Here is a 26,185-nt window from a genome sequence, read left to right on the forward strand (position 1 = left end):
TTATGGATATCCAAAAAATCGGCGGTTTGGATATCCTTTGGATATCTGAGGATATCCACAGGATATCTTCTGGATATCTCTATAGACTTTCATAAATGTCCTCCAGATATCCCATAGATATCGTCAGGATATCCCACAGATATCATCAGGATATTCCATAGATATTGTCAGGATATTCCACAGATATTTTCAGGATATTCTCAGTATATCTTCTGGATGTCAAGAAGATATTCTCAGGATACTGTTTTTAAAGTCATTATGAGACAACGAGTGAGAATATTCTGTGAATTAAATTTTATATAAATAAAATAAAATGCAACTTGTTTTTCGAGAAAGTTGTTTAATTTGAAAAATTATTAACTAATTTTTTTCTCATTCGTGATTCATTCCTTTATTCATATGCTTAATATTGTCAGAAAATAAATTGGCTTTAAACAATATAAATTCTTCCCCGCAAATAACGAATAACTATTAATATTAATTATACATTAAGTGCATGAGTTTATTTAAAAACTTTGAAAAATGCGTTTCAAATCTTTATTTAAAATAAATTAGAAGCTCATAAGATTTTTGTTTTATGATATTATTATTCATTATATTAGCTTAACAATTTTAACCTTTAAAAATATATGTTGAGATATTAAATATCCCGTGAATATCCTAAGAATATCCCACGGACATCCTGAGGATATCCCATGGATATCCTGCGATATAATATCCAATAGATATTTTGTGGATGTCGTAGGGATATCCTGTGGATATTCTATGAATGTCCTGTTGATGTCCCACAGACCGGCGGTTTGGATATCCTAGGGATATCCTGGGGACCATTGTGGGATATCGACCATTGATATGGATATCCTATGGAGATCCTAGGGATATCCTTTTGTTATGAGGGTTGGGGTAAATGTGGACAAGAGGTTTTTGGAGCTTAATTTACAGTTTTAAAATGAAGTTCAACGTCAATATTTTAACCTCAGATTTCATGCAAGAGGTTTTGAGTATTGCCAAGCTTTTATCTTGACAATTGATAGCATAAAATAAAAAAAGTTATCGCTCAATGCATAAAAACTTGAAAATCAAAGTGAAACTGTTTCAGTATTTTGTCTTGCAGTTCAAAGAAAACAGCTGTTTTCTTTGAAATGCAAGACAAAATACTGAAATAAAAAAATTTTAATTGTTTCAACTATTATATATATCTGCTACAAATTTTTTGCAAGTTTTTTCATTCCTTAATACAGTAATATACTTAAGGAGTTTTTTACTTATAATTAACAGAATTTCTAATTGAGAGAATTTTCATTTGTCCAAAATTGCAAATTGACAACCTTAAACAGCCTTAATTTTGAAAGGTTCAAATTCAAAAATCAAAATATTTTTAACAAATTTCTATTTTGGATAATTTTAGTTAAAAAATTTTTTAATCAGTTCTAAAATTTTCTAAAACAAAAAGTTCTAGTAATTCAAATTTTTTAAGTTATAATATTACAAAATTGTTGGTTTTATAGAAATAAAAAATTTTGAAAATCACAAATTGTTTGATAATTTTAGTTTGTGTTTGTTTTTTTTAGTTTGTTTAAATATGTTATTTTCTTTAATAAAAATATAAATGTTTCTTTGATGCTTTTATTATTAAATTTATCTGTTAAATATTTATTGAAAAAAAATAATTTAGAAAAGAACTTTTGAAAATAATGTGACGTAAGTAAAGTAATTTGATTTAAATAAAAAAAAATCAGATTTAAATCGAAAAAATGGGATTTTTAAATAAAATAAATAAATAAATTGGCGCAATAATTTTAATAAAATATTTTTTAAATTATTAATTTTCAAAAGATTAGCAGATAATTTTTATTCAGCAATAAAATTTTACACGATTTTCACACATGAAAGTTTTAATATTTGAAGACATGAAAAACTTTATACAAATTTCTTTAAAAAAATTTTTTAATTTAAAATTTTGAAAATGATTTTATATTTCAAAAAAATGCAATCAAAATTTTTAATATCAATTTAAAAAATGTTTACTACAAATTTTTTCAAAAAAAAAAAAAAAATAAGTTCTCTGGGAATTAAAATTAATTTGCAAAAAGAAATATTTTTAATATGTTAAATATTAAAATCAGTAAATGTATCAGTTTAAATGATTTTAAATTAAAAATTTCAAAAGTAATTCAATTTTTGAAGAATTTAATTAGAATTATTTTATTTAAAAAATTACATTTCAGCACAAAATATGTTTTTGAAAAATAATAATTTTTAAATGTTTCTGAGTTTAGAAATCAAATTTCGATTTTAGAATTGAATTATTTAAAAAAATTTTGAATTTTTTGAAAATTTTACAGTTGATCTTGTTTAAATGTAAAAAAAAACAATTCTGGTCTTTCGCATTGTAGTCTACATCATATATATAATAATTATTTTATCTTTTGTTTAATTCAAATTTATTCGGAACTTATTTCTTCTTGCGTGTATGAAATAATTAATTTCTGCGTTCTTCTATATATAGTGTTATATATTCAATTTACATCTTTACTTTCAATTGCAAATATAAGTAATTATGCAAATTCCACATTTTAAAACTTATATGGTACCTAGATAAGGGTATACGCACTATTTATCGCACTGCAATAAAATAATAAAACAATAATGATAAAAAACATTCCATTTTTGTGAAAATTAAAATATTTTTTAAAATTCTAATAAATAATATTAATTAATTTTATTATTATTGAAAAAAATAATAAATAAATAATAATATTAAAAAATGGAAATATCTTCAATTTTTGTTTTCAAATTTTTTAAAATTTATTTACTTTTTTTTGTAACACATTCAACGAATCAAATATCCATATAGGATTTTGATCGAAATTAAAATTTTTTTTTTTGCGAATATTAATTGCATAGATAATTTTCAAAATATTGGTTATAACCTTTTGATGAAATATATCAAACATACATAATTTCGATGTACAACATAATAAATAATATTTAAAGGAAATTGGTATATTGAGTTTCATGTTTTTAGTTCTTTGGATTGTATTTAAATAACAAGCCACATAATGTGAAATTTCGATATCGAATGAGATTTAATTAAATACTAATTAATAAAGGTTGAATCGTAAAATTCATTTCAATCTGCGTATATATATATATCTCTTCCAACATTTCACTTTCTGCTGATTCATATTGCATAATTCACATACAACAAAAACGAATAAAACAAATTAATAATTATCCAATTAAATCTCGTAAAGCATTTAAAATTGAAAACACTTAATTTTATCAATAATTTTCCTAATTAATAATATGTAATTTATTGTCGATTATTTGAATGATAAATTATAATTGATGAAAATATAATATATTTTTAAAAATATTATTTTAAAAAATGACTTATTTCGCTTAAGACACATGAGGAAAAAAAATTTTCAAATATGAAAAAATATTTACAGAAAAAAATTTTTGCTATTTATTTATATTTTCTAAAGAAATTTATTTTCGAAGATAAATAATCATTTAATCAGCTGAAGAATGAGAATAATTTTGTATTGAAAAAAACATTCTTCTCTTTCTCTCTTTCTCTCTCTCTGTCATAGATTTCATTTTGAGATTCGTAAATAAGTAATAAATATTCAAGTTTACTTTCCTACGCGCAAAAGTTTAAACACCGTTACATTTTAGTAGGCGGCAAATAGTTTTAGTTAACACACACACTGCTGTTTCTGATTATTTATAGCGAGACGTAAATCTCAAATTTAATTGTGACTTTAAAGTCATCAATATTCTAAAGTAGGATATTCTAATCTTCGTTTATTTTATTTTATTTTTTTTTTCTAAACTGAAAATAATGTTCATATGCAAATTAGCAATTTTTCGCAATAATATTATTCTCAAATGTATTTGGAAATTTGTGTCAATGCTTCCATAAATTTTGTTCTCAATTATATTTTGTTTCTGCAATGCTCTATTGACTTTAGAAAGTTTGAGAATTTTTAGTCTTGATTAAATGCTTCTATATATGATTTCTCATCGATTTTTAATAATGTATATATAGTAATTGTTTGGAAATTAAAAAAAAAGATATTTTCATAAAAAATAATGCTTTTATAGTATAATAGAATAGAAATGGTAGCTTTATGGTAATAATAAAAAAAAAATAATATTAATTTATTATTATAATTATAATAGAAAATTTTCATTAAATAGCAAAATTTTGAGGTTAGGTATCTTGTGCTGTGATAAGTCAAAAGTACCAATTGTGTAACAGAAAACTAGAAATAATGGCGGTAAATTTAAAAAATTGTTAAAATATACTAATTGTAAAAATTATATTAGCATAAAATATATAATTTCAAATTAATATATTAATATAAGTAATTTTTAACTATATATATATATATATATATATAGAAAATAGCTGTTGCAAATAGTATTTTCTTATGGAATTTTACATTTTCTTTGAGAAGAAGAAATTTACCTTGAAGTTATATATATATATATATATAGATATTGTTAAGAAATTCTTAAAAAATCTTTAAGCTCGGCTTACAGACCTTTTCCATTGAGTGAATTTTATATAAAAGATGATCCTGTTATAAATTACGCGGTACAGACAAATTTATCAATAGGCGGATCATGTGACCCTTAATCCCGGAAGTGTACAATATTCTTCGAGGTAGATCACGACCATGGAAAAAGCCTTGATCCAGTACCAATAACCTCTTTATAATAGACTTAGTCATATACCTTTTATTAAAGTAACAATTTTTTCAAATTATTTTCCCTTCTTTTTTCTGCACCTAAAGATATTGATTACATATTAGGGTGAAATTTAAAACTGTATTAAAAAATACAAAGAAATGCAATTTTAACTGTTTTTTTTATGAAAGTAAATAATTTACACCAAAAAAAAAATATATATAAATTAGTATCTATAAAAATAAATATTTTTTGTATTTATTATAAATAATATAAATATTTGTATGTGGAGGACAATTAAATTTCCATTTAAAATATTTTTTTTATTATGTATAAGAGGATTTAAATTTTTGGGTAAAAAAAAATTTGTAATTTATAAAAATTTGAACATTTTTATTAAATTTTCCAACGGGTTATAAATAAATGTGAAAATAATATTTGTAGCGTTAAAATTAAAATCATATGGTCATTTTTATGTAGCGGATGAGTCACCATTTGTCAATTCTGTAATCTCTTTCATGTTGGCTTTATTCTATCTTTAATATTTCACCAATATATGTAACAAGATACGCATTGACAATGAATGAGGTGAACCAAATGCGATTTTAATTATTCAGAACAATAAAGTAGGGATGTTTATTATTTGAAAATTTTTTAAAAAGATCTGATGAGAGAAAATAATTCTAATTCTATATTATTATTATTTAAAAAAGAAAATAAATATTTTTAAAATATAAATTTTTTCTTGTAAATATAAGTTAAAATATTCATATTTGTGAAATGCTCTAAAGAAAAAGACAGAAGAAGCAAAAAATTGAGCCGCTGGATTTTAGAAGGGCACGTAAATTTTTTCTGCGGGAAAACGAAGTCCCCTGGACACTTAAAATTCATTTTTCGAATTTTAATATTTTTCGAGCATATTCTTATATAGAATTCGATTGCGCATCTTTTTTTCTTGATAAGAAATTTTCCATCTTTTTCCCTTTTCGAAATATAAGAGAAAAACTGTTTTTTAAAAAAATAAAATTTTCATTGTTTTTTTTGACTTCAACTCGCGACAGCTCAGACAATTTTACGAATTTCTTAATGAAACAAAAACGAAAATACGTGTTATTATATTCTACGAGTGACTAAAAAAGAAAAAAGTTGTTTTGATTAAAAATAAAAAAGTTATTAATTTTTTAATGAGACATTGCAAAATTCATGAACTTCAATTTTCACCCTGTGAGGAATTTTCGTAAATTTTCACCAGCAACAAACTTCCAATGAGAAAGTTGTTCATTAAGGTCCAAAGAAGTTTTTGTTTCATTAAGAAATTCGTAAAATTGTCTGAGCTGTCGCGAGTTGAAGTCAAAAAAAGCAATGAAAATTTTATTTTTTTTAAAAAACAGTTTTTCTCTTATATTTCGAAAACGGAAAAAGATGGAAAATTTCTTATTCAGAAAAAAAGATGCGCAATCGAATTCTGTATAAGAATATGCTCAAAAAATATTAAAATTCGAAAAATGAATTTTAAGTGTCCAGGGGACTTTGTTTTCCGGCAGAAAAAATTTACGTGCCCTTCTAGAATCCAGCGGCTCAATTATAGGTTATGTTTATGATAGTTTGGAGTGAAAAACAAAAAAGATTATCGATTCTCAATACAAATAATTGATATATGTTAAGTCTTCATTACAATTAAAAATATTTAATAAAAACTGATTTTTGTGTTACATAAAAAAAATTTTAATTAACGTAAAACCGTGGGTAAAACAATCATAAACATAACCTATAATTTTTTGCTTCTTTTGTCTCTTTTTTCAGTGAAATTTGGTAGAATCACAGTAAACTTGGTTGTATCTTTTTCTATTGCAACGTTTTAATGCACATAAGTTATATCAAAAAGAGATCGTTTTGTGTATCATTTTTAGAAATGATATACACGAAACGGTCTCATTTTTTGATGCAAAAAATTTAATCAATTTATATCAATCATGGCCGAATTGAATCGACTCAAAATTAAACGAATTTTTTTCAGATATTTTGGTAATAGTACAATTGCGGAGACCATTTCACTATTTAATTTGAAAATGAAAATAACAGAAAATCAAAGACAATGTGCAATTCGATAATTAAAAAGTGACAGCTTATAAACATAACCTAAAATGCATGAGAAAAAATTTGTCGATAAAATCAATATAGCCGAGCTTTTTAGAAGGTAGATGGCAGTTTTACTTTTTATAAAAACGATTCAGAAAAAATTTAAAGAAAGAAAAAAGATGAGTGCTGCCATCTACCTTCTAAAAAGCTCGGCTATATTGATTTTATCGACAAATTTTTTCTCATGCATTTTAGGTTATGTTTATAAGCTGTCACTTTTTAATTATCGAATTGCACATTGTCTTTGATTTTCTGTTATTTTCATTTTCAAATTAAATAGTGAAATGGTCTCCGCAATTATACTATTACCAAAATATCTGAAAAAAATTCGTTAAATTTTGAGTCGATTCAATTCGGTCATGATTGATAAAAATTGATTAAATTTTTTGCATCAAAAAATGAGACCGTTTCGTGTATCATTTCTAAAAATGATACACAAAACGATCTCTTTTTGATATAACTTATGTGCATCAAAACGTTGCAAAGATTTGATGCAACTTTTGGTCTCAATTTGATATTTTTAGGAAAACTGATATATTAAACAAATGGTTTTTTTTAATATTTATTAAAATTTCATTGAAAATAAATCGATTTTTTCCGAATATATTTATTTATAAAAACTATAGGTAAACAAATAAAAGCCAAGAAAATTAAAAATATATTTATATATATATTTTTTTTTAAAGAAATTACAGTGAATGTCCTAATTATGGATATTATTCTCGTCTGATAATATGTTAAATTTGTGTCACATGAAAACTTTTTTTTTTCCAGCGGAAGAAGAAATTTGTGTATATAAAGAGAATTTTTTTTTCCTTTTTGATTGAACAATAAATGTGTTTAATAAAAAAAAAAATATATTTTTTTTTTCAGGTTTTGTATTGTGACGCCTGTAGGGAGGCATGCCATCCAAATAGGGGACCCTTAGCGGCACATAATTTGGGCCCACCACGAGGCAGATGGCAGTCAAACGGCGGAAAAAGTGTACGAGGAACTGGTCACGACAGTAACCTGATTTGTGCCGATCACAACGGAGAATCAGTGGGCCTTTATTGTGCTCAATGTAAGATTGCTGCCTGCTCACTTTGTTCACGAGATCGTCATGGGCTTCATTCCTCCGATGTTCTACCATTGGCAGCCGCCTGTAAAGCACAAAAGGTACGTGTGCCATCTTATATATCTATGTATATATTGTGGACACGATTTTTGTAAACGATATAACCAAAACAAGCGATCATCTCCGATTTCCCCTCTTATCACGATGAAATCGAGTGGAAATAAAATTTAGACTTGTTCATCTTTAAATGGATAAAGATCCGTGTATTATGTGAATATATATAGGTCGCATAAGGTTAATTTTTCGACTTTTTTGAATAATTAAAATTGTTTGGAAAAAAATTGATCATATTGGATTCAGTTTACGATGATGAAGTATATACGTAACGTTTATGATCAACGATTAAAAATCAATTTTTATTTAATATGGAAAATTATAAAATTAATGGTTTATTTAAAAAAAATATTTTTTTATAATTTGATTAATAAACACTACAAAAAATATTTTTTAAGACAAAAAATTATAGAATTTTTCATTTTAAAAAATTATTTCTTTAAAAATCGTTTTTCATAAACGTTGCGTAGTACTTCAGAATCGTTTCAGTTTTTATTTTCTAAAATTTTAACACGATGCTAAAGTTCATAACATTTTTATGATCAACGATTTTTAGAGAAATATTTTTGAAAATAAAAAAAAGTGAATTTTCGAAATTATTGTGTTCAATAATAAAAAATTAATCTATGTCGGTTCATTTTTTCAAAAGATATATTAAAGGTTTGGACGAAAAAAAAAATTCACGACAAATTACAATTTGCGCGCCATAGCCCAGATGGCACGTAATCTTGCAGCAACCTTGCGGCAAACTTGCCGCGCAATATTGCCAACCTTGCGCGGCAATATTGCCACAAGGTTGCTGCAAGCTTAAAATGTCCCACCTGACACAAGCTTGCATGGTAAGCTTACGGCAAGATAGTCGTGCAAGGTTACTACAAGATTGTTCAATAAGTTTATCGCAATATTGCTTGGTAAGCTTGTGGCAAGGTTGCTTGGCAATTTTATGGCAAGCTTGGAGCAAGCTTGCGGAATTTGAAAAAAAAAAATTTTTTGGAGGGAAGAAATTTATTTCTGTATATACATTGAGCACCAGTTTCTGGGAGGTCAAAAAAATTTATTGCGCAGCCGTAAGTGCTTGTGATTGCAAGTGCGCATAGTGCTCATTTTCGTAAACCTAAAAAAATTTTTTGTTAATATTCCGCAAGCTTGCGCCAAGCTTGCCATAAGATTGCCAAGCAACCTTGCCACAAGCTTACCGAGCAATATTGCGATAATCTTATTGAACAATCTTGCAGTAACCTTGCACGGCAATTTTGCCGCAAGCTTACCATGCAAGCTTGGGTCAGGTGGGACATTTTAAGCTTGCAGCAACCTTGCGGCAATATTGCCGTGCAAGGTTGGCAATATTGCGCGGCAAGCTTTGCGCAAGGTTGCTGTAAGATTACGTGCTATCTGGGAGTAAATAGAAACTTTTAGTTGACATTTTTGCGTATACCGCGCATGCGTATTTGTTTAACTGTGTTTCTTTGATTCAAAGAAACAATTTTTTAAAAAAAATTTGAACACTGACATACAAGTAAATTTTTTCTTTTCTAAACGGGGGTCAAATCATTTTTACTGTATTGTTTTTGGAATCGCTGTAACCGAATCTAAAGTCCATTTTACCCCCATCATGTCACGAATTTTGATATAACCTTAAAAAAAACATTTTTGGTCGCAGAAAAAATAGAAAATAAAATCAAAAATCGAATCCAAAGTCTATTTTATCCCATCACGTTAAATTTTTGACATAACCTCAAAAAGATTTTTACAATATTATCAAAACAAAAATAATTCTTTTCTGGGGTTCAAGGTACATTGCTTTTTGAGTCGCTAAAATAAAATTAAAGGTCCATTTACCCCATTATGTCAAATTTTTTAATATAACCTCAAAAAAAATGAGCAAAAATTCTATACTTTTTGAGGTTATGTGGAAAAATTTGCCATGATGGGGTAAAATGAACTTTGGATTTGATTTTAGGGGCCATTCATTAATTACGTAAGGACGATTTTGGCTAATTTTGACCCCCCCTACCCCCATGTAAGGATACATAAGATTTTTCGGACCCCCCCTCCCCCTTCTTACGTAAGTTTTTAACAATATTAATGTAATTAAAAAATTAATTACATCAATACAAATGGAAAATACTTGGCAAAAGCTTACGTAAGATTAGCTTCTACCCCCCACCCCCCACGTAAGACCATGTTGAGATTTTATAAACCCCCCCTCCCCCTAAGAACCCTTACGTAATTAATGAATGGCCCCTTAGTGACCTCAAAAACATAATATGATAAATATACCCTAACCCCTAGGCTAGAAATATATATTTTTTTTAATACTGTGAATACTTTTTGTGGTTATGTCAAAAATTTGACGTGATGGGATAAAATAGACTTTGGATTCGGTGCTGTGGCTATGATAGTTATTTAAAATTATAATTTTTTTCAAAATACATAAAACATATTTTATTTTTTTCGGACATCTACACGAAGAAAAATGGAAAAACGAATAAAGTATCTTTTACTATACTTTAAAAATAAAAGCGGAACTGTCCGCAGTTTCTGAGCATTTCTGTCAATTTTTACTTCAGAAATAGTAAAATTGACTCCTGAAATAGTAAAAATTATTCCGGTAATAGTAAATTTTATTATTTTTGGAGTAAACATTGACAGAAATACGCAGAAACTGCGGACAGTTCCGGTTTTACTTTTAAAGTATGTATTTGTTTTTCCAGTTTTCTCCGTGTAACAAAAACTTGAACATAACCTCTTTGTAAAGTGATAAAAAAAATCAGATATAAAAAAAAATATGTTTTTGCTGAAAATTTAGTTTAGTTTTAAATTTATCTTTTAAGGAAAAAATAACAAATCTTAAATTTAAAAATTCATATTTTAATTTCATAACTTACAAAATCTTTTCAACTTTCTTGATGTTATATGTCAACGTTATATACAGGGTGATTTTTATGTTCCGGATCTCATATAATTTTTTTTTAATTCCACTTTTTTTTTGTTTAAAAAACGAAAAAAAATAGATAAAAAAAAATTTATTGGACCCGGAACATAAAAATCACTCTGTATATATTAACGTCAAAAAAAAAGTTGTTAAGTAATTTAATTTTAAAGTTCAAGATGTATATATATATATATATATATATATATGAACAAGAGATACGAGTTTCAAATTGAAATAAACAGTCGAGTGTTTAGACTCATGGAAGTTGATATGTAGTTTAGATTACAGATTTGGCTCTTGAAAATCTTTTCATTCTTTTGGGGCTTTAGACAAGTGTTTAGATTTGAGGAGGGAAGCTTTATACCTTCTAGATGGAAAACTTACACTTGGTTTCAGAATTTATGTGTCTGCCTTTAGAGGCCACTTGAGAAAACAAGTGGATGGTCCAGAGATTTTTTTTATAGCATATCCTATATAAGACTAAAGTAACAAAAAAAAGAGGGTTGACTTTCTTCACTTTTTCTTTATTATTTAGTAGGACATTATCGCCCGGAAAATTGCTGCAAACATATGTATCACGTCAAAAAATATTGTCTTTTAGGGAAAAAAAGAGAGAAAAAAAAAACTCACACGATATATTTCTCAGCTCATTTTAAAGAAATAATATATATACATAACAGTAAATAAAATGCATTTTTAAAGAAAGTATTTTGAATAATAGCAGTTTTTATAAAATTACGATATCAAAATAACTTTTTTTTTTAGCTGTATTTGATTTAAGCAAATTATCATCATCGCTCTGTTTATTTCTTTATGAGGGAAAAAGTTTTGCTTTGAAATTTTCTCCAAAGGAGAATACTTTTTTTTTTGACAGAAACAAAATTTCTCTTCTAATTGAAATTGCCTTCTCAAACCAATTTTCAACCGCAGCACGAGTAACAAATTGAATTCATCTGCGGGGCGCTCTCATATAAAAAGAGGGAGAGAGGGATTCTTTTTTTTTTCATCTATTTTTCAAACGAGAAGCGAGAAGAATGAATTCAGCACTGGAATAATCGAGTGGGCTAGAGTTACAGAGAAGTATAAGGGTTCAGTAGAGGCAAAGCCGGCAATATTCCTGGCGCATAATTACCGGCTCCCGTTAAAATTCTCGTAGCGAATAACGCGCTTGTTTGAAACTTTATACCATATCAGAGACCAGAGAAAACTAGAACCCAACCCATAGTATATTGGTGAGAGAGAGAGATAGAGAAAGATTGGCGAACGTGTGGCGGCAAAAGCGGTTCACTTGGAAAAACGGTGTGTGGTGTGATCCAGCCAAGTGTATAGAGCTCACAATCAGTGTTTATGCACTGTATATGTATATATATATATATATATATGTCTATTAAAAATTTTTAGACCACACATTATATGCTCTTCGGCAATTATTTAGGACAGGATATCCTACCTTCCATTGTTCATCTTTCGTATATAGTGCAAACGAGATCCTCCGCAGCAATAATTTCTGCTTGGTTGATGATATGATGATAATAATAAGCGAAATGATGAGCTGTCGATAGATTGCATTAAAATTCATGGATATATAGGTACAGTTATTTTCAAACAAAAAACGGGACTCATGATTATTTTCTAAAAATCATTAGTTAAGATTTTCATTTTATAGAATTTCATTTGTCATAATTATTTTTGAGTCGAATTTTTATTTGTTTGAATTAGTATTTTGCAGAATTTTCGCATCAAAACGATTTTCTGTATAACAGAATTTTTATATAACCGCAAATTCACTGCACAGAATTTTTATTTGTTCGAATTTTTATTTGCTCGAATTTTCATTTAGGGTTTAGTCCACTGACTTTCGTCTAATAGTGGTTGCGACCAAATTTTAAAAAAATGTAGTTTTAATATATGTGAAACTCGATGATTCCCTGAGTTCATTAACCATAATATTATGGTAAAAATTTTAATACCTTTAAAAATATTAAATATCAAAAGTAGGAGGTTCACAATGTGATTTTGTAACCTTAAATTTTTCAATTTTTTTAAAAACGCTATTATTAAAAAACTATTAAAAATTAGATGTTGGAACTCACCAAAAACATAAATCACTTTATTCTGCACAGAGGAACGAAAGAATTATTGCAAAAATTTATTATTTTTGAATGATATACGATTTTAAAAAAATTTTATTTAAATATTCTCATGATTTTTATTTACTTATAACTTTTTTGTCGGTGCTCCAAAAAAATTGAGGTTTTGCACAAAGATTTTTTATAATATTCTTTACCTTCTATTAAGATCTTACGAAGGTGTTATGCTTCGTTTTGGAGATAATAATTTTTAAAAAATTTTATGTAAAATGTTAATTATAAGACTTGAAGTTAACTAACCAAATTCAAACTACTCCGTTTTTTATAAAAATATATTAAAATGTAGCGATTTGAAATTGGTCAGTTAACTTCAAGTCTTTTAATTAACCTTTTTAAATAAAAAATTTTTGATTTTAAAAATCGCACTGAAATCTTTCTGTCGATTGTTTGTTCGACCCTTCCTATTGGTCCAAAAAAAAGGTTAAAGTTATTAAGGTACAATTGTAGTAATTTTAGAAAAATGGAATGAATTTTTTTAAAAAATTGAAAAAATGATATTTGTACTTTCCCGCCATTTTCTAGTTAAAATTTTGTTTCAAGTGAATTCGTTGAACTTTAAAAATTTCTTTCACAGAAAGCAAAGAAAAGTGATTTGCCCAAAAAAAATAAAATTTTCGTGTTTTGAAAAATAATTCCCAACAATAGTATTTTTGAATAATTTTTAAAAAGTTTAATTTATATAATTAGATGATACTAAAACAAATATTTATACTATCTGACAAAAGGTACGGATAATTTTGGAAATTGGAGAGATTTTCTATAGCAACACATATGTGACATTTTATTTCAATCCGTTTAGTATGGGAAACTGTATATCGCTTACAGAGGGTTGAAATTAAAAGCGAAATTAAAATTTAAATCTACTATTTTAAGGACTTTGGAAGATAATTTTATGAATCTTTGGGATAAATTTTTAAATTAAATTTTTATTTCACAGTATTTTTTTTAATAATATTAAAAAAAGATGTATTTATAATTATATTATGAAAAATTCAATACATATACAGTTCGACATACATTGGGAATAATTTTTTTTTAAACCGAATTATAAGTAAGGTAGAATTTTTATTTTATGAAATTTTTCATCATTTTGAGGTTGCTGATTATGAATCTGGTATTAGATTTTCAAAATTCAAAATGGAGGATCCAATATATCGAACAATGTTTTAAAAATAAATTAATTAATTAAAGAAAACGTAACGAGTTTCAAGCGAATCCAATAAATTTTAAAAAAATCGCCAATTTGAATTTTTTTTTTTTTTTTTTTAATTTAATTTTAAATCAAGGAATTAACAGAATCTGTAGAATATCTATTTTATATCAATTTTTTATATTTTAATATTTATTATTGAAGATTCTTAATAGAAGCAGGTGTACCAATTATATGAAAAGAAAAGAAAACACTGCCATTATGACAATGGCGCCAAATTTGAATATTTTATATCAAACCTCAATTTATCGAAACTTCCTTTTAGTAGAAGTTTTATCTGGTAAAGTTAAACACTTAATAAATTCTTAAAGTTTACGATTTATGTAAGAGAGCAGAAATGAAATTTGTCGACAAATTTAAAATTAAAGAAATTTTTTGGTTAAATAAAAAATGTTGATAAATAATATTCATAAATTTAATACCTGTAATTAAAAAGTAAATTATACATTCTACTAAATATTATATTTAATTCGAACTAAAACATTATCACTAAAGTGACAACCTAGATTTAGTAAAATAAAGCATTGTAATTTTTAGATTTAGGAGTACTTTTGTACGAAAGGGCATGTCCCGTTATGTTTCAAATAAATAAATAAATAAATGAAAATTTAGTTATTATAAAAATTATTTTAACACAAAATTTACGGATTGTAAAATTCTCTCATGTATAAATTATGTTAATTGAAAACTATATTCAAATTTAGCGCCATTTTCTTATTGGTAGTGTTCTATTTTCTTTTCACATGATTGGTACACCTGTTTCTATTTAGGATCTTCAATAAGGTGTTGTTAATATTCGGGAATTATCCGCAATTCAAGAAAGTTTTATTGTTAAATTTACAAAACTATAAAATTTAATTAAATTTTTTCTTCCTTTATTTCCAAAATCTTCTGTTATAAAAAAATCTCATACTCTATTTAACAATATTTCTACTAATTTACTTTAATGTTTGAGAAAATCTATATTTCTATTTAATATGATATTTAATCTCATTTAATTCCTTTAATGTAAACTTAATAAAAAGCTTTTATTTAAATTGATACGATTTTACCTAAATATAAATGGAAATATAGTGAAAATGTTGAAATATAACACATTTTGTTATTGATCAAATCCTTTTATAAGAATTGCTTTTCAAATTGAATTTTATTTACGGAAATAAATACTATTACAGTTAAAATGCTTCACTTTGGTACGTATATACTGTGAATGGATTTATTTTTAAAATAAAAATAATAAATTTGTATTATATTTCCATTTTACATATATATACATATTGAACTATAATTGTTTCTATTAATGGATTTTTTATTTGAACCTTTTTCATCATATTATGTTACGAGTATAAATGCATTGTATATATATCGAAAAAGCTTTTAATGTCATATATATTTTTATAGTTCAATTTATATACAATGTTTAACTTGGCTTTCATTTTGTTATTTCATATTGAATTTGAATTATATTTCACATAATATTTAAATTAAAGCTCAATGGTAATTACAATAAAGGAAAATCAAATTTCATCAATCAAATTGAATTTATTTAAATATAAAATTTGTTGACATATATATACGACATATTATATACGTATAATATGTTTAAAATGATAAAACGATTTTTTTAAAATTCTAATCTCTTTCGAATATATAATGACATTTTAAATTATAAAAGTCGACAACTTTTTAGAGTCATGCGCTAGTTTGTGGGCTGCAAAAGCTAATTTAAAATTTAAAAACATAAACATAATGGTTTTGCTCAACTTTCCAATTTTCTGTAAAAGGAAATAAAAAATTTATTTAAATTTAAGAAAATTTATACAAATCTAATTGAGTTTTTGTTATTTTAGGGGAGAAAAAATTTGAAACTTTTATTTTGTACATTTTTCAGTTAGAAAATGATAATAAAATTATTTCAATAAATAATTGATATAATTATCAAAAATAATTAATTATAATTTAATAAAATTAATTGATAAATTGGCATTATTATCAAAAATTAATTATCATTACTTAATTATAATTAAACAAATAGCATTCGTTTTTATTGAAAGTATTTTCTTTAAACCTTGAATAAAGTTCTTTCGGCAGAGTCCTTGAATATATATATATACAGCATTCGTGCCACTTTAAGAAAAAAAAATTCATCTTGTAGATTATTAAGATTAAAGAGAACTTATTATGTTTCTCGCAAAAACCAGGTGCTTATTATTATTATTCATTATTTTAATTATCATTTCGTTGAATTTGAAATAATGCGCGAGCTCTATATTCGAATTATAAGAAACATAAAATGCTAAATTTAAATTTATCTGACCTATTATACAAAATAGTGAATGATAAATATGCAATTAAATTAAAAATCAACATAAATGGAAAATGAAAGTAATTATTTTATCAATTTGCCTTGTTATTTAATTAAATTAACATGTTAATAGAGAAATTTTTATTCAAGCTCCTGTTAAAATATATGTTTTCATTTTTCTAACCTAAAAACATATTTTATTTTACAATGAAAATAAAAGCAATTTTCCATGAAGCTAATGTTTTGACCATAGCTAATTATTATATTTTATGTATTTGTGCAAAATTATTCCTTATTTCACAATATTTTCATCTTTTTTTAATTCTGAAAATTCTCTTTTTTAAATTTTATTAAATTCACATGTCCGACATTTGTAACAACTCATCTCTCACCTGAGTTGCAACATTTTCCCCGCAAGAGCGCTAGTATCGCTATACCTAAACACGACTCGAACAGAATAGAAATTGTACCATTTTTTTTTTTTGGTATTAACACAATTTTTTTGGTTATTTCAAACAAAATTTGTTTGATTCAATTAAATATTTATTTGATCTAAATAAATTTTTCGAACGAAGAAAAAATTGTCATGGAGGAAAATGGAAAAACGAATAAAGTATAACTTTTACATACTTTAAAAGTAAAACCGGAACTGTTCGCAGTTTCTGCGCATTTCTGTCAATTTTGACTCGAGAAATAGTGAAATTTACTATTTCCAGAATAATTTTTACTATTTTCAGAGTAAATTTTATTATTTCTGGAGTAAAAATTGACAGAAATTCTCAGAAACTGCGGACAGTTCCGGTTTTACTTTTAAAGTAGTAAAAGTTATTCGTTTTTCCATTTTTCTCCGTGTGGTTAATGAAAATGAACTTTTTGTTGATTTAACTAAAATTTTGGTTAACGCGGTATAGCAATACAGTGATTTGCGTAAATTAATTTTGCATTAAGTTCGTATTTGCCTATATGATTTGACCATTATCTGTAACTTTATGATTTTTATAACTTCTTAAATACATTTATTTAGTCGATTCAACGAAAATTTAGTTGTTTCAAACAAAATTTTTCGAGTTCATACGGTACTGAATTAAAGCAATTTGTAGGTTGCATTTACTTTCCAAAAAATAAAACCAGTCCTTGATAAAATTCATTGTCAAGGCTTTAAAAAAGTAGCCTTTTAAGTGGAAATAGTTATATGTAGTTATCATTTATCTTATCAATTTTGAGATAGAAAATTCCTTATTTGTCCTAGCGTTAAATTTATAAGATAAATCAAGTCTAAATATAGTTGAAAGCTAGTTTATTCGCTTTTGTTTATACACACAGTGTGTGTGTGTGATACTATCATGAGAAATTGTAATATCAGAACTGTGTTTGTTATGTATATATATGCACTTAATGTACATATTGTTCCTTAGCTTTGACCTCGAAAAGCATTGTTCCAAGTATTATATGGCATTGCGATAGAGGCAAAGGGTCTCTTCCAAATTGGTGGTGCAATATGTCGATTGTTCGGACGACAGCTGGTGTCGATATCGCGTGTGACGCGTGGGTGTGTCCGTCACTTCTAGCCCCACACATATATATATATATATATATATATATATACGCTTTGACCTATACGCAACACCTGGTCACATCCTGACACATGGATCCTGCGCCACCCCTCTCAAGAGAATCACTTCCTCTGCTGATCAATCTGATAAATCACCTAGTCACCCAGTCACACCAACCTGGCTCCATTCGCTAATTGATTGCTGAATAGGCGCTCGGCAAATCTGCATATTCAAAGAAATTCCATCTCAATTTTCTCTCCCTCGACGAAAATTCTCATTCTTCTCGGATAATTTTTTCTTTTTTTCTAGCAAAAAAAAAAAAAAACTCCTCCCATCTCAGTTCAAATTACACGTTTCATTCATTCATTTTAATTTCGAGGATCTTGTTTAATTCACTTTTTCATAGTAGTGAAAAAAAAAATTTTAATATTATTATACAGTGAAGAAGAAAATTTATTTCATTTAAATAATCGGTTAGGACCAGCTGGGGAAAATACAAACAAGGGGTAAATTTGAACAGTATCACAGTTTTTCTGAGCATCTCAAATTGAGACCATAAAGTGTATCAAATTGTTGATGATAATACAACGTTTTGATGCTGTTTATGGTATCAATTTGAGAGCCTCAGAAAACTGTGATAATTATTTCGGCTTTAATAAAAATTTTTAAAATAAATAAGGCATGAAATTTTAACCTCAGATTACCTAATCAAATTTTTTGTTTGTTAACCTTTAGTCTTTCAAGTTTAACAAAATACAGTAAAAAAGCCTATAAATTTAGGCTTTCCGGCAGTCTACAAGTTAATTAGCAGACATATTAGATATTTCTTATGGCATAAATTTTTAATTTTTTAAAAAATGTGAATTCTTTTTTTGTATTCAACGATTTGAAATGCATTTCAACTTTTGGTATGGTTGATTTTTTGAATTTAGATAATGCATTATTACATAATAGGTTGAATTATTATATATATATATATATACTTAATAAACAGCAGATTTTAATAAATTTGACAATTATATTTTAAGCACTATACCCATTACTAAATCAAACACAAAAGTAAGAAAATGAGTTAATTTTCTTACAACAATTAAATTCAATAATTTGTTTAAAAAAATAATTGTTATTTATTAACTTTTACTGCTGTAAAACAATATAATATATTAGGTCGTGAACCATTGAGCATAAATGCTCGATTAGAAGCGCAGTACTGCCAACTACTGAAAAAAAATGTTCAAATTTTTTCCAGTATTGGTTTTGTTTACAATCTGACACATAACCTCCAAATTCTGTTTTGCGGTTCACGTTTTATTAATCTGATTAATCTTGCAAGATTAATCAAAAGAATCGCAAAACATATTTGGAGGTTATGTGTCAGAATGTAAACAAAACCGAAACTGGAAAAAATTTGAACATTTTTTTCAGTAGTTGGCAGTACTGCACTTCTAATCTAAAACTTATTGTGGAAGCGATCTTATAATTTTGAAGTATTTTATATGTTTCGAAGGAATTTTTTATTACTTTTATACCTGCACTCCAATCTGTATGTTTACATTGAAATACGCAAAGTCAAAGTTTATAACAATGCGAATTGAAAATCCCAAAGATAATTCAATCAGTTGCAATTCGTGTCTTGACCTGTTTAGACGTGATTAATTTTCTAATTTTAAAATCAAATTTTGTCAGTGATAAACATAAGTATAAATTTGTTTGATGTCTTTACATTTAAAAGTGAATAGCTTCGGGAGTGCTCGAATTGTATAATTCGCGAACGAAATTTTTTTACAGTATTAAATTTTTTTTTTTTGTCATTTTAGTAAATTTTTTTTATCTCGAAAGTGTTTGAAATACTTAAAATCGCGATCGCTTAAATTTTTTGTAAAAATATTATGTTTCTCAATGTAAATAATGTGGTTTCGGGAGTGTTTGCAATTTTTTTTAATCGCGCGTGTGTTTCCAGCAGATCTTATCGTTCGAAATATATGATACATCAGTTGCCGCCCAAGGTTAGAGATATACTTTTTCTAAATAATAATTACATGCAATTGTTATTGTAAGTACTAAATTTTTTTTTAAATATTATACATTATTTTCTTCTTTTTTTTACAAAATGGTTGGTATTATTTTAAAGTTCACGAAATTATTTTTTAAAAGTATTTATTAAAATAAATTTAACAATTTTAATTTATGTTGGTTTAATACAAACAATAAGTTAATAATATATTTTGTAGTTAAAGCTAAAAGCTATAGGTATTGAATATTAATTAGAAAAAATATTTTTTTTTCGAAAAACTGGTAATTTGTTTTAAGTTTCAGTGGTCATCCTTTAGTAGAATTTTGATTTTTTTTATTTAGTACTTTAAATTTTTATTAACAAATTAGTAGATTTATCAATTTTTACTAATAAATTAAAAGAATATTTTAAAAATTATTAAAATTAATAAGAAATGGATAGTTTTCACTATTTCAATTAGTAAAATAGTCACGTGACACGAAGGTGGCGCTCCTAGTGTTCTCTATCAAAAATAATAAACGTCGTACAACGTCAAATGACTGCTGCTTCGGTAAATAGTTTTGTAAGAGTCAATTGCCTTCGTTTAGATTGAAAAAATCATTAAAATCTGTTACACTTATTATTATTATTATTCTGCCAATTAAATTAACCTATTTAAATTGTTTAAATAAAATCTTAAATGTTTGCTTTCCATTTGTTTTTTTTTACAAAAAAAAACTCTGTACTGCATACATTGGAAATTGGGGTCCTGTGAAATTTTTCGTAACTTTGTAATTTTGTACCTTTGACCTTCTGAACAAATAATTTTAATGTTTGTAAAATTCAAAAAAATTGACAGATTTTTTTTGTTAATTAAGGTTTAAGTTTAAAAAAACAATGTCTTAGCTTCTAACATTTTAACATTGTTTTGTAAAATTTAAACCTTAATTAACAAAAAATCGGTCCATTTTTTTGAATTTTGCAAAAATTAAAATTTTTTGTTCAGAAGGTCAAAGGTATACAAAATTACAAAGATACGAGAAATTTCACCTGACCCCTATTCTCAATGTATGCGATGCGGGGTTCTTTATCAAAATCGTTGTATCCAATCGCGAGTAAATGAATATTTTCTAAAATGTTGCAAAAAACATTTGCTCATTGGTACTTTTTGAAAAACCGTTTTTATGTTTTTAAAATACCATCACTGACTATATATTAAAACTTATGTGGGCAAATCCACGGAACCGTACGATTTCATGTTACTTCTGGTTTAAATTATTTTAATCACATTATATTATTTTTTTCTTGGCATCAATATCTTTTTCATAATATATTTAACAGAAAAAGCTAATAAAATCATAATTTTCATACACAGAAAAAACCTTGTCTCATTTTTGATGCAAATCAAAATGAGCCAATGCTAAACGACATAGACAGTGGCGCCACTAATCTGGTTCATTTTTGTTGCACATCAAAATGAGCCGCCTACACGCATCATTCTGAGTTCAGTTTTTTTCTGTGTACTGCTCTTGTGAAATAAAAAATCATTTAAGAGCTTAAAAGATCAAGTACGACTTGTTACTGTGGTAACTTTTTCGACTGTCATAAGCATATTTTTTTTCAGCGTAAGAAGAAATCATCTAAAACTAATGATAAATGAAACTTTTGATCATGAAAAATATATTACAATCCGAAAAAAACATGTGCCCTTAATTAAATCCAAATGGCAACAATTCAAAAAGTGTTACTCACATTTTTCAATAACTGGAAGTTACAGAGATTTTTTCATTTTATGCTTTTAGCGGTAAAGCAATTCAAAATTTTTTTTAACGAATTTATTGCTGATGAAAGAACGAATAAATTAAGACCTAATTAAACCGCGTGCCTTCAAAAATAAAGATAATATAATAATAATTATGCCAATACCTTCAAACGTGAATCACTTTAAATTTATACATTTTTTTATTTCACACTCACAGCTTGAAAGATAATTAGTTGAAACTTTGCGTGAACGGTAGATATTATTATTAATATTATTATTTACAAACGCTAACTATGTGTTCCAACTAGAACAATAAAAAAATGTAAAAATTTCACAATTTTTTGAAATTTTCATGGTTAAAAGAATCGACATGAAAATAGGTAAATTATTGAAAACTTTAGTAGTATTCATTTGTTTTTCATTGTGAAATATGAATTTTTGACAAATAAAATTTTCGAAAAGTTTTTTTAATTATAATTTTTTTAGCATTAAAGAAAAATGGTTCACTCAAAAAAATTATAGTTCCTGAATATATTTCTAACATATGGTTCCATAAATGAAATGCATGCTCGTAGTTTAAAAATTTTCATATTTGTGTCATATTAGTCGTGTGTCAAAATGACCCAGTGTGCTCAAAAATGGTTAATTTTGTGATTTTGTCAAATATCAAAAATGATGTTTGATTGTACATATATAGAGCGCAAGTACAACTAAAACACAATATGTGTGCCAGCGCATGTTTAAGTTTCACTAGCTTACGATTTATTTGATAGTAAAATTTCAGGAAGATTAATACTCGTAACTTGTATTGTATATATATATTTGGTGCGTTATAATAAAGACCATTTGTAGTTCATGCAAATATACACATTCCGAGTGACATTTCGGCGCAGAATTATTTCCACTCTTTCTCTCTCACTCTCTCTCGTCGTGCCTCCTCGACATAAGGTCAATTTATCCGGTGGCCATTAATTTCGTAGCTCGTATTCCTATCAGCGTGTGTGGTGGTGGTACACGCGGGCCCCGCAGATTGTGGGAAATGCTATTGCATATTAATTTTGATGTACGACCGGGCAATAGTTGCGGTTATATCATGTATATATATATGTATTTGTGAGCGAGAATCTACGCCCTACACGCACCCAGTTCCGATAGTTTAGTAATTAGCCTACTCTCTCATCCCGTCTTACCATAGTATATATGTATATATTTTGTACACCATAATTCCGACGTGAGAAGTAATCGTTCCGCTAATAATTATTTCCATTAAACACAGTACAATATAAACTCGTGGACCCTCTTCATACACGCATCCTTCTCTGTAAATCATTTTTGGGTATACAATATAGGTCTATATATATATATATATATAGCGAACTATTATCTCGTCCTTCAATTTACTACACCTCAAATTGTACTTTATTGCGGAGCTTATCCGGAAAAGTTCCTAAATGGAAAATTAACGGTGGGATCAGAATTAGGGTCATTATTGACACAACAGTGGTTATAGTAATAAGCTGTATGTCTACATATGGTATTATTGATACAAATTCTTGTTTTCTCATATATATATCCGTTTAATAAAAAGGGTGCGTGCGACATATATTTTTTCTATATATTCCAAATTAATTGATATTAAATAATAATTGCAATTAAACATCACAATTGATCCTTTAGTTAATTGAATCTGCCACAAATCTGTCTGAAGATTAATTGGACAAGTTAAATTCATTTTGAGGATCAATGGTTGTGATTCTGGTAAAATGGTTCAATATTTATAGATTATGAACGTAACATGCATATAGAAAAAGTCTGCTGTGGCAGCGAACTATTTGCTGTCACATTATTAAATTACGTTAGCCAACATAGGGACAGCGAAAAATTTGCTGTGGGGTCAAAAATGTTTTCTCTGTGACAGTAAATTTTTAAAAATTAAGCAAAATTAATTATCGCAGTAAACTTTTTTGTTTTCTTAGAAAAAAAATTAATCTGTGGTTACTAATTTTAATAGATCCGTTAACAAACATCAAGTAGCATCTGTAAGCAATAATTCCTTTTTTTTCGTGTACTAGATGCATATCTGATTAAACAATTTCTATATTCAACGATGTTTTGTCACAATCAATAATATTTTTTCTGTTCTAAAATGCAAAAATTTATTAAAATAATTCAATTAATCCTGGATATTAATTATATCACAACAATAAACTATGCTTTTGGTATACAAAATGAAGTCACTATCTTATATATATATATATAGAGTGTAATTTTAAATTAATTTTCACTCTAAAACGTTTAGAATTTCAAGTATGCTTTTGAAGATAAACGATAATTGACTCTATAAAAAGAAAATCAAGCAGACGTGCTCTGCATACGGGAATTATAAAAATAAAATACATCGTTTGATTAAATATTACTGCCTTTTAAAATGACAGACTAAAATTAAAATTTTCCATATAGTAAAAATTTTCTCGTATATTTTATTATCCCAATACACACACACACATAGGTAAATAATTTATGTTCAATAATTTGTCGATTGAGATAGATGCGGTTAGTAAATTCGACAGTAGAATTGCTAGGGATTTCACTGCAGAATTTGACATAGAACTGTGGAATGGAAATAGCCTAGCTCTATATGAGAGTGCATTACGGAGGTTATTCGATAACTTGGTAATTGGCTGTAAATAGGCAACTCTAGGCCTCTCGTTCCTGACCCCTCACCTTCACCCTATATATATGTACCCTACGTACCCGACGGTAATGGATTATTCGCTAAGTGAATGCTCATATTAACGCTCTCGCATGCACTCACCTCACTTATTCTTTCTTTTATTCTTTCAATATTAGATGATTTTTAAAGTAGAGAATGCATATGTATATACTCTTGTTTGAATGAATATGTACCATACAAACTCTTTTGAATGCATTGATTGCACAAGAATATATATGTATAATTTCGTTTTAGTACACTGTAAAAAAAGAGAGTTTGATTTTATAACTTCCAACCTCGTGCAGAAATTGCTACACTTTTTCCTATTTGGAATGGGGTTATAGTCAGGGTCTCCCCAGTTTTCCCTGCGTTAACATTAGTTTTTTATCGAAAAATCGAATTTTAAAAAGTTGAATAACTATTTTATCGAATTGTTAAAAATTTGAATTATCAAAGGATCGATTTTCTAAAAGTACTAATTTTCTAATAGTTCGAATTATTAAAAGATCGAATTTATAAAAGTTTTAATGATTCTAAAAGATCTAAATTCTAAAAGTTCGAAATATAAAAAAAAACGATTTTCTAAACGTATGAACTACCAAAAGATTGAATTTTTATTTAATCGAATTTCCAAATGTTCGAATTATCAAAAGATTGAAACTTTTAAGACATGTGAGTTTACTTTCTATACACTGAGAAAAAAATATTTAATGTTTGCAACAAAATTGTTTGGTTAGGCAATTTTAGTTCTTGTAACGAAATTTTGGTTGGCTGAAACAAAGTCGTAGAGTTATCTCAACCAAACATTTGGTTAGGCCAACCAAATTATTTGGTTGAACATTTTTTAATTCCTTAACACAACAAAATAGTTTGGTCTAAAAAACCAAATGATCGTTTGTTGTCCTAATCAAAATTTGGTTGCGACAACCAAATAATTTGATTCGCTCTCAGCTCATAGCTTAAGAGAACAGTTAGTTTAAATCTCTGACAAGTATGGGTAGTCCAGTGGTCAGAGCTCCCGATCTTCAGTTTAAAAACAGAGGTTCGATCCCAGGCGGAAATGAGATTTTTCAAAGTCCACTAATATTTCAATTGGATAAATATAAATTAAACGTTAATAATTGTATAATAAATAAATAATGAAATAAATAAAAAAGATAAAAAGAAAAAAAATAAGGTAGAATAAAATTTTTAATTTTACAAAAAATACTGTTTGTTTGATCAACAAAACATTTTTGTTGACCTAACAAAAAAAATTTGGTTGAGCTAACCAAACATTTTTGTTATGCCAACAAAAAACACTCAACCAAATTTTTTGGTTGACACAAACAAATAGTTTGGTTGCTTAAATACCAACAAAATTTTTTTGTTGGCCCAACCAAAATTTTGGTTGCTCTGACTAAACATTTTTCTCAGTGTATATTTCATATAGTTTTAGTCTTATGCGACTGCGCAAAAGCTGTATACAAATATTTTACACAGACGCAGAATATATTCACTGCCTTTCTGCGTCTGCGCAGAATGTTTTATGTTTTATACAGCTTATGCGCAGT

At 26.6% G+C, this 26,185-nt stretch overlaps 1 protein-coding gene across 2 annotated transcripts in view; it reads left to right on the forward strand.

Annotated features, from left to right (window-relative positions):
• The window catches only part of LOC127286321 (E3 ubiquitin-protein ligase TRIM9), a 224,660-nt gene that overhangs the window by 2,462 nt on the left and 196,013 nt on the right, over nucleotides 1-26,185 (forward strand). For both annotated transcript variants that reach the window (XM_051312709.1, XM_051312710.1), the window contains exon 2: nucleotides 7,714-7,998. In XM_051312709.1, coding sequence (XP_051168666.1) covers nucleotides 7,714-7,998 — 285 coding nt within the window. The remainder of the gene's footprint in view (nucleotides 1-7,713; nucleotides 7,999-26,185) is intronic.

Source organism: Leptopilina boulardi, unplaced genomic scaffold (genome assembly GCF_019393585.1).
Source record: "Leptopilina boulardi isolate dan_hultmark-lab unplaced genomic scaffold, ZJU_Lbou_2.1 LbouV2_352, whole genome shotgun sequence".
NCBI classification, from domain to species: Eukaryota; Metazoa; Arthropoda; class Insecta; order Hymenoptera; family Figitidae; genus Leptopilina; species Leptopilina boulardi.